Genomic DNA, 10,332 nt, shown 5'->3' on the forward strand with positions numbered 1-10,332 from the left:
TCAAACAAAGTGGATCTGGAGAATTGTGTGTAACATTTAGGAGGATCTATTGGCAGAAATGGAATATAATATTTATAGATATGTTTTTATTAGTGTATAATCGCCTGAAAACAAGAATTGTTGTGTTTTTGTTACCTCACAATGAGCCGTTTTTTATCTCCTCTTCTACGGCATGTATAGTAGCCCAGAGTGGACAAACTAAACACTGGCTCTATATCTGCAGCTTCACAGAATAGGCGCCACTGAATAGAGGTTTAGTATTCTCCACAATAATTACACATGTGGCAGTGCAGGAAAGGCTTTCGAACAACATCTTGACCGTAATGTGGACACAAAAAATTAATAAAAATGTAACTGAACAGTTGAAAGAATAAATACATTTTTTAAATACTCAAAAAACTGTACAGAGTTTGGTTGGTGGCTAGTTCTCAGGTGAGTGAAGTTGTGCTGGGAGTACTTACTACTAGTTCCTGACTCCTGGATAACCAGAGAAGCGTTGAGAGGAATAATTTCTCTCCTCCTACAATATTGTTGTTTCAGGTCTAATTCTACCTTTGGTTCCTCCTCCTGTTAGGATCTGTCTCGCTGCAAGAAGGTGATGGAGGAGAGAGGAGAACTGTTTCTAGAGAAGATCTCAATGTCCAGGACCAAGGTTGCTAAGCTCTGTCACACCTTCATCAAAGACGGTGCTGTGAGTATTTTACCTACATGTCACCACTTATTTAACCTTCTTAAATGCAGAAACAGAACAACATAGACAATTCAGTCACACACAGGAAGGTTTATTACATTTGTTTTCTATTTGAAGGGAAAAACGAACTCAGTTCAAGAATAAAAAATCCAATTTGAGTTTTTAGTTTTTGAGCAATGTGAATTTATAACGCTGTAATGTATTTTTTTTTAATCATTTCTATCATGAGTTATTGATCAGAGTTGGAACATTAAAGCTTTCTGCTCGTGTGAAATGCAAACATTTATTTTCTTTCGGGAGTTTAGAAGAAGTTTTAAATTCATTTTTAAAACAGGATTTTGCCAGAAGATGGAGGTCAGCATGAAAACTTACATTTCAATGCTCTGATATCAGAAATTAAACACTTTATTCGTCCTACAAGGGGCAATTTGAGGCAAGTGAGCCCGTAAAAGGCGTACACACATTAAAACAATCTAAAAAACAGCAAATATGACGATGTTAGAAAGATCTGAAATACACAAGGATTAATATAACTGGACAACAATATCCAACCCCACAAAGACACAAAGTAATGTCTACTTCAAATCTCTCTCTTCTATCTGGAGCCACTAAACATATTTGAGCGTTATGATGCCAGGTCCTTGCCACAGATGAAGTTTACCAGTAAGCCAGCAGCGTTGGCGGTGAGAGCAAACAAATCTGTCCAAGCGTTATTGAATTCTAGGGACACCGCGGCTATTGAAGGTTTGGCAAAATATAGAGGAAAAAGCACGAGGTCAGGGTGTAAGGAATAACGGCTACACATGTTTACAGTTGGAGAATGTAAGGAGCCACTAGAGGGGCTAAAGAGCCACAGGTTAACCCGGTCTAGAGTAAAAAGCAGGGAGGGGCTGATATTGATCCTTGTGGTACCACTTTTTTAAAGACCAGATGGAAGTACTTATGTGGATACTTGCAGATAACCGATATGAGTACTTAACAATACCAATACAGCTGTAACAATGATCTTGAAGAGTTGCTTATATCTGCCGCCTAGTTCCTCAACTAACAGGAGCTTACACAAGTACCTAAAACAGTATCGGAGCAGTTTTATGATTACAGTTACGAGTACGTGAGCTCTGTATCAGACCAGGTCTATAAAGAGTTCAGCACAACGAGCCGGTCTAAAACCTGACTGCTCTGAATGAAGATCATTATTATCCTCCAGAACACAGAGTTGTGAGTTGGCCAGTGATCCAGCACAGTTCAGTTGTAGGCAGGCATACAAAACACCCTTTATACATACAGTATTTAGGCAGTTCAATGCCTTTCTCTTGCTTTCTCTCACAGAAAATCCTGACTCACTCGTACTCCAGAGTCGTCCTCAGGGTGATGGAAAAAGCCGCAGAGGAGAAGAAACGCTTCTCTGTCTATGTGACTGAATCGCAGCCTGACTCAGCTGGGTGAGTGAATACTGTCAGTAAATTGTGTCCTTGTTTTATTCTGAAGGGACACGCACTCATTGAATCAGCCTTTTTTTTTTTTAAATATCCTTTCTGTATTCAGGCGACAGATGGCCGAAGCCCTGAGAAAACTCAATGTTCCAGTAACAGTAGTCCTGGATGCAGCTGTGGGGTAAAAACACTGAAGTTTAAAACCAAACCGTGTCAGTGTGGAGCTCAGTTGCTTTTATTCAGTATGATTTTGTTGTTTTTTTTCGCAGGTATGTTTTGGAGAAAGTCGACCTAGTTATTGTCGGTGCAGAGGGAGTCGTTGAGAGCGGAGGGATCATCAACAAGGTGTGTGTTCAGGGAATGGTCCGTCTGGATAACTGGTGTTTCACAAAGCTGGTTATCAACTGGCCCAGTTACCTCTTTGTTCTGTAGTCCAGCTATGAGGCGTGTTCACATGAAAGAAGTGGGAGTTCTGGGGGTCGGGACTCCCACTAGGGGTCCCTCAAAGCTTTATGGGGGGGTCGTGAGGCTTTATTAATTTACAGGCGTGCTAGAAAACTTGAAATTAACACAGTAGGCCTAAATCTCAGCATTTGGTTCACTAAAGTAAATTGTTACGGTAAAAATAAGACTTAAGTCTGTATGATTGTTAAAAATGATAATAAATACAAAATACTGACAGAATTGTATAAAAAGTTCTCTAAACAGGAAATAATCTGCTCAGAAATCACTTGTTTTACACAAACTTCCTGCAGTTACTTGAGTTTGAATTTGGGTTCATTGTACAGTTTTGGATATAAAAAGAAATATACATAAAATGTGTCACTTTTTTTTATATTTTATGTACTCCTGACAGTAAAATAAGCCACAATAAACCTATAGAAAGGCTCAGTCATGCAACAGAAAAACACAGTGAGAACAGCTGGAATCGTAACAAAATACTGACATACAAATATAACAAGGAAGGACAATGTGTGGATATCTCTGGTCTGTTTTCAGCATCTCTCATTTTCATCGTGAGTCTGGCAATATTAGGAGAAGATAAATCTGTGGAGTTTGTTTAAGCCCAGAGATATCTGTATAACCAATTAATCTTGCTTCGTGATACAAACAGAACTAAAGCGTTTCCCCTTTGCTCTTGCAGATCGGCACTTATCAGATGGCCTTGTGCTCTAAAGCTCACAACAAGCCCTTCTACGTCGTCGCAGAGAGTTTCAAATTCGTCCGCTTGTACCCGCTCAACCAACAGGACGTGCCCGATAAATTTAAGGTACGGCGTCGGAGGATTTAATGTTTATTCTTATCTTGTTGAGTGTTTTCTTTACTCGTCTCCTCCTCGCCTCCACAGTACAAAGCAGACACCCTGAAGACTGTACAGAACCTGTCAGAAGAACATCCTATGATTGACTACACGCCTCCCTCGCTCATCACCCTCCTCTTCACTGACCTGGGAGTCCTCACCCCGTCTGCTGTCAGCGATGAACTCATCAAGCTTTATTTATAACCGTGCCTCTCAATTCTCAATAAAAACCCATTATCAAAAGGGAAACAAATGTTTTGGATTTAATTGAATTTTGTTTTACATGTTTGATTCTACGTCCTCTCCCACCGAGCTGTCGTGTGACGGCCCGCCTGTTTTGTGTTTTGATTTCGGTTTGCTTGTTATCCGTTGCTCAAAGTCCTCCTCGCTGATTTGCCCTTTCTTTAGTTTCTTGAGGAGGCGAGTGTCATTTAAAAGCTCGTTCATGTCTTCGTCTTCCACGTCGGAGCCCTGCAAACACACAGAGGATAAAAGAGATTCATGAAGATATCCAGCCCCCTTTTTCCCCTCATTACGTTTAACTTTCACTGGACTGAAATACCTCATCGTGCTTCCTCTTGGCTGACATCTTTTTCCTGCGAACCTTCTTGGTCTTCTGCTTAGACCAGGCCTCATTCTTGACGAAGTGCTTCTTGGGAAAGGGAATCTTGTCTTTCAGCTCGGCGAGCATCTTCTTTCTCTGTTTCTGCCTGCTCTTGTCCTTGTAGCGGATGGTTTCTGTGTCTACTGTCGTCTCGATGAAGTCAGGGAACGTTTTTCCCCTCAGCTCCGGCATCTTTGGGAGGCGGAGGAGGGCAAAGCCGCGAGCTAAGCAGGCAAAGTCCAGATCTAGACAAAGAAATGAAGCACAGATGTTAGGTTTGTACTTTAAGCAACGTACAGAATTGGATCTAAAGATGTAAAAGTCTCACCTTTGATTCTGAAGATGAGGCTGCATTCGTGTTTGGCGTAGGCCTGGACAAAGGAGACGAAGGCTCTCATGCTTCTGTCAAACATGGCGCGGTCCGCTAGACACATGGCTTTCACTTTGGGCAGCACGTCCACAACATCACTTACAGGGGGCATCTGCTGGAGAGGGCACTGAAGAAGTGACAAAAGACGTCATTTATGGTTACGTCATAACGCTGGACGAGTTTCAGCCGAAATCTCTTAAAAAAAAAAGATCAAATGATCCAAAACTTCCCTAAAGATGATCAAAACACCCAAAACAGAAATGTTCCTCTCCCATTAATCATCTTATGACCCCTTAAGATTCATTTTGTGACCCTTTAGAAGGGTACGACCCCCTAGGTTGGGAACCATTGGACCAAACTACTGAACTTCACTGTATAAGGTTGCTACTTATGATTTATCAGTATTAATAATCTAATAATGTAAAATATTCCCTGAAGGTGTACTTTTATAATACACTATTGTAATACTTCTGTACTTTTACTTATTTTACTTGTAATGGAGTACTTATACAATGTGGTATTGGTACTTTAACTTCCACCTCTGGTCTTTAAAGTACTCGTATGTATACACAGTCCCACCCAGGGGTCATATAGTAGCTTAGGGAAAATTAGAAGTAATAATAGTCTACAAGACTTCCAGAATGTAATAAAGTATTTAGTTTTTACTCAACCTGAAAGAAAGTACAGACTAATAATACTGAACATATCGTATATCCCATATAATACCCTTTAATATATGACTTACAGCATGTCAGCACTCACAATTACTCTTTAATTATTAAAGCTATGTTTTAAGTGAAAATAAATCTTGTGGCCTGTAATTTATCCTCAAATATGAATCAGATTACAACTTCAGAGCAGCAAGAAAAAGTTTTGTTTCCACAGATTTTTACAGAATATGAGTAAACTTTAGTAACTTTAAAATTTGTAAAATAATGGAAAATAACTCACTTTCTGGTTGATGGCCAAGAAATTGACATAGGACTCCTCCATTGGCAGCAGGAAGACCAGGGCGCTACCCTGATTGCCGATGCGCGCTGTACGTCCACATCGATGTACAAAGGCACTGAGACATTAACATAAACATTAAATACATAACAATAAAATAAGTTTTATTATGTTAGCCTTAAATTCATAATATCCTATGCAAGCAGTAGGTATAAATCCACATTTTACATGAAGAAATCCCATAAGACTAAAACCAACAGTGAATGTATGAACTACTACATTATTGTGTTTATGTCGAAGCCTGATAGAAATCCTTCCTCTGTGCACCAGAGCTCCACTGTTGTCCAAAAACTATTAAATACACATCAGTGAGCCACACTGTTGCACTGGTTGACATCTTCCTTCATCACCATGAACACACACTGTAGTTTATTTGTTTACTCAATCCCACACACAAACACTCTCTAAAGCACCAAATGTGTGAATCTGCTGCTGGAAATAGTCCCTAACAAATGCCCTATGTCCTCCTGTTGAGTAATCTTTGTTAAAAACTACAGTGAGCAGCAGTTTTAGGATTTATTTAACCTTTTTTTAAATGAGACTATATATTTGTGAGCTGTAATTAAATAAATGTTGATGAAAATGCCACTTTTATTATAAGAAATAGAAAATTTTTTTAATTTGAAACTGTTATATTAGGCTACATTCACACTGCAATTCTGATTTATTGCTCTGATCTGATTGTTTGTGTTCCTCCTCACATTATTTCACTCACCTGGCACTGCTGGGAGGATCGTACTGCAGCACCCAGTTCACATCGGGGATATCAATGCCTCTGGCCATGACATCTGTACACACCAAGATCCCACTGCGACGGAATATATCAAAAGATTAAAAATGACATAAAAGCACCAGTTACACACAACCACATTGACTGTACCAGGACACACGAGTCTCACCTTTTCAAGGCCCGAAAGTCAGCGAAGATCTTGTTGCGTTTATTTTTCATCTTGCCGTGGATGCAGTGGACGGTGACCTTCTTCACCAGAGTCTCCAGAGCCCGACCGTAGAACTCCACACATGCACACGTACTGATGATGAGACAGCAACAAGTCAGTATCAGTCAATAACTGCAGACCTGATAGGAAACACTCACTTTTAGAATAAGGCCCAATTTCTGTCAGATCAGCTGTTATGTGTCGTGCAGTTTGAGGAGGATCACACTGACTCCTTTTCTCTTCTTACTTTCCTTTTGTTCATATAGATTTACACAAAGTAAAGCTGACTTTCTCTTATTGTCAACAGTTTTGAGAACAAAGTCATCTTGTTTGTATCAATTTTATTGGTATCGTCACTGGATAAAACTAATACCGTGTTCATGTCGTATGTTCTAGCCTTTAGCTCAATAAAAAAAAACATACAGTTTCCGCCCATCTTAACGTACCTGAAGAAGACCAGATTCTTCTCGTGCTTGTGTTGCCGTAGAAACGTCACCAGGCTGTTGAATTTGTTCTCTGATCTACAGATCTGAAACGACAACAGGAAAGAACATTGTGTTGAGCTGGACGGACTCACTGAGAATGAGCTGTCAATCAGAAGGTAGCCCCGCCCTAAAGCATACCCTGCTTTATGGTCTGTTTTTAACTAGAGACTGAGACCATAAACTCATCAGGAAACTGTTTACTGAACTCATAAATGAGGTGAGTCATCATTTCTCCATAACACTGCATTACTCCATTACATAGAATGCAGGTTTAAGACACTTCAGTGTTGGCTTCACTTCACAGACCTGGAGGCTCTGTCCACTATATATTTATTATATTTTACTATTATTGGGGAAATATCATCATATTTTACAGTATTATGTCATAAATTCACATGTAGCAGATTTGTCAGCTAAATATTTGTTCTGTGAACTCTTAAGCATTGATTAGTAATGCTTCTTACCCTGTTATGTAACTTAGAAATAGTTATGAAGAATAATTTTAATAATATATAATAATATTGTCTGCATCTTCCTGCCATCTGCAGCTCCATATTTCTTAAGTGGATGTGAATGGACTGCACTTTCTAGTCTTCCGACCACTCAAAGCACTTTACTCCACATGTGACAATCACTCACAGATTGCAGAGGCTGCTCATTAGAAAGAGAAACTAATCCCATTCATACACTGAAGGCACACCATTGGGAGGTTCAGCATCTTGCTCAAGGACGCTTTGACCTGCAGTGGGAGGAGCCGGGGATTGAACTTCCAACCTTATGATTAGTGGAGGACACGCTCAACCTCCTGAGCAACAGTAGCTACGCCTACTTTGCATACACAGCATTATAGTAAAGCTTTAGCATAAAAGTTCCAGGTTGATTCAAAGTATAACCTGTTGGTCCAAGGAAGTGTTTTAAGGTCATTTTTAGAAAGACTCACACTGAAATGTCTCAACAATATGAAGATGGATAAATCTCTTGTTTTTCCACAGCCCACATCTGGTGAGGAGTGAGACAGACAGTCTGGTTACCCTGCTGAGTTTCAGCTGTTTAAACCTCGGTTCTATATTTCACTCACTTGCTCATACAGTATCTTTCTGTTCCTGTTGTCAGACAACTAAACAGCAAATAATATTGTTGATCGTAGCTGCGAAGCTGCAAGCTCAAATTTCTGTTTTATACTGACCAAATAACCATGAATACAGGTTAAAAAACAACAGCTGTACTGTTTGATTATAATGACACAGCCTCTGATCTGTGCAGGCTGACGTCATTAAAGCTGGGGCACCCTGGTAGCTCCTTACGACAGCAGCCTGCGTTAGATTCAAGCCTGTGGCCATTTGCTCCATGTTGTCTCCTTTATCTCGCTCCACCCTTTCCTGTCTATATTCAGTTGTCACTACAAAATAAAGGCATAAAAAGCACAAAATAATAATAAGTAAAAAGAAAGTGTTGTTTTGCTAGGTTCAGAAAAAAGGCAAAAACAGAGAACAGAGAGATATTTGTTTCAAATGTAATCTGCTCAAACTGCAGAGGGTATACCTCGGACTACTTGATCTCTGGCTTGAGATATAAAACTTGTGGATCAGCTTACCTGAAATAAATATTAAATTGTTATATTGTTTTCATGATCAAGTTCACGTATTGTATAGCAGATTATAACAGGGCTCTCAGGGCACTTTTCAGATTTTTTCAGAAGGTCTAGACCTGTTCTCTTTTGAAATCATCTGATGTCAATCTTTCTTCCTTTCAGATTTCTTGAAGTGATGGCAGTGTTCCCAGATCCCTAATCAGTAAAAAAATTTTGATTTATAGCCAAATTTACAATTTCTAGGATTTTACATTTGTACAACATCACTTCTTTGTCAGACCTCGATCTGGTAACGACAAACCAAAACATTTAAAGAAAATGGAGAAACTCAAGGGTTGAAATATAGGAGAATCAGACGGAATATATAGTATTACAAACAAATAAAATCATTTATTACCATCTGTTGACAACATTTTGATACATGTAATGATTAATATATGTGAAGATGAAAAAGTTACGATTAAAATTAATGGAAACTATGAAACAAATTGTAATAAACAGATTTCCTATTCCACCTGAGATAAACATAATAAAGCTTTTAGTATTCCTTGATTTTTAACCATAATATTAGAAATTTGAATGGTGTATATTGTATTTATTGAGTGTAAGCACATTTTTTGTGCCCTAAAGTATAATATGATATAATAATATATATATAATATATATTATTATGTTATATAAAGTAAAAACCATGCCTGAACAGGGAGGCTCTCGGCGTCACAGAAACACAGGAGGATGACGCAAATCTGTAGTTTTCATCCCTGCAGCGCTCAACAACACAATGTGTGGTTGCCTGTATGCCTGACCATGAATAACGTGTGTTTGTGTGTGTGTGTGGTTATGTATGGTTGCTGGCTAAGCTCTTGTCAGCCCACATAGTCTCATGGCTAAATGCCTTGGTTTTTCACTTTTACTTTTCACGTCAATTCGATGCTTTTCCTTGGGCCCGCTGACCGTGTTGTGACAGGTCCTCCCCTGTGGTGTGTGTGGTTGTGTGTGTGTGTGTGTGTAAAAGTCAGGGGGAAAGAGTGTTTGTGGTATGTGCACATTTCTTGCGATGTTCAATTTGTACTAATGGGTTTATGCCAGTTGGTGATGGTCTTAAATTACTGAAGGCCGACTTCACTGCCTCGCCGCAGCCTGAGAAACAGAACTGTGGGTTCTGTGTGAAAAATGAACCAACGTGGAAGTAACAAAAACTACCTTCCTTCAAACGGCCAAACTTGAGCTGGTTACAGAAGTGAATCAATCTCCATAGGGCCTCATATTAAAATGCAAAGACTATACAGCAGAAATAAACATGTTATTAACAATGTTAAAACGGTTTTGGTTCCTGTAGCTAATTCCCCGTTCATGACGACTGTACTGGGGGTGAATTAACCTGTTAAATTTATATTAAGGATTAAAGGTTTTGGCATAATTAAAAGGCATGGCTTCTTTTAACTCACAGGGTGGCCCTAGTTTTCAGAAGAGCTCATTCAGTCCACCACGCTCTATGTATTTTGCTGATTTTTCGATAAGCCAAAAATGAGCTGGTTGAGTCAGGGCTGTCTATTTTTATTTATACAGTCATGAATACCGCTCACCTTTCCAACGCATAGGAGAAAACTACGGTGGAGTTGAAACATGAAAAGGTGGCCTATGAAGCCCCAGTCCTTTGGTTTGACATGGCGTTCAGCATGGGCGGCCTCTGTAGAAGGGGACCCGCTCTCTCTGTAGAAAAAAAAGTCCTCATTCTAAGGTACAAAACACAAAGATTCCTATATTAAGTGATTATACACTATGAAAAACATACCTTCTGCAAATAGATTTCCTACATGGTTACACACTGGACCTTTAAGGGAGTCACCAAGTTAATGGGAACATTTGGCATACAGCAGGTCCAAGTCTTATTGTCTTCCTGGTGGTTCGC

The 10,332-nt window shown here is 39.4% G+C and overlaps 2 protein-coding genes across 2 annotated transcripts in view; one reads left to right on the plus strand and one right to left on the minus strand.

Moving 5' to 3' along the window:
• eif2b1 (eukaryotic translation initiation factor 2B, subunit 1 alpha) overlaps nucleotides 1-3,673 on the plus strand; it is a 4,880-nt gene extending 1,207 nt beyond the window's left edge. The window contains exons 4-9 of the mRNA XM_035667884.1: nucleotides 575-691; nucleotides 2,021-2,133; nucleotides 2,237-2,305; nucleotides 2,394-2,469; nucleotides 3,269-3,394; nucleotides 3,473-3,673. Of these exons, the coding sequence (XP_035523777.1) occupies nucleotides 575-691; nucleotides 2,021-2,133; nucleotides 2,237-2,305; nucleotides 2,394-2,469; nucleotides 3,269-3,394; nucleotides 3,473-3,628 (657 nt within the window). The 3' untranslated portion in view covers nucleotides 3,629-3,673. The remainder of the gene's footprint in view (nucleotides 1-574; nucleotides 692-2,020; nucleotides 2,134-2,236; nucleotides 2,306-2,393; nucleotides 2,470-3,268; nucleotides 3,395-3,472) is intronic.
• The window catches only part of ddx55 (DEAD (Asp-Glu-Ala-Asp) box polypeptide 55), a 9,755-nt gene continuing 3,086 nt past the window's right edge, over nucleotides 3,664-10,332 (minus strand). Inside the window, exons 8-14 of the mRNA XM_035667883.1 lie at nucleotides 6,791-6,873; nucleotides 6,306-6,437; nucleotides 6,122-6,214; nucleotides 5,350-5,464; nucleotides 4,357-4,525; nucleotides 3,987-4,273; nucleotides 3,664-3,895 (exon numbers count right to left, since the gene is read on the minus strand). Coding sequence (XP_035523776.1) covers nucleotides 3,704-3,895; nucleotides 3,987-4,273; nucleotides 4,357-4,525; nucleotides 5,350-5,464; nucleotides 6,122-6,214; nucleotides 6,306-6,437; nucleotides 6,791-6,873 — 1,071 coding nt within the window. The 3' untranslated portion in view covers nucleotides 3,664-3,703. The remainder of the gene's footprint in view (nucleotides 3,896-3,986; nucleotides 4,274-4,356; nucleotides 4,526-5,349; nucleotides 5,465-6,121; nucleotides 6,215-6,305; nucleotides 6,438-6,790; nucleotides 6,874-10,332) is intronic.

The sequence above is a fragment of the Morone saxatilis genome, unplaced genomic scaffold (assembly GCF_004916995.1).
Source record: "Morone saxatilis isolate NCDOM2014 unplaced genomic scaffold, NCSU_SB_2.0 Contig21, whole genome shotgun sequence".
NCBI classification, from domain to species: Eukaryota; Metazoa; Chordata; class Actinopteri; family Moronidae; genus Morone; species Morone saxatilis.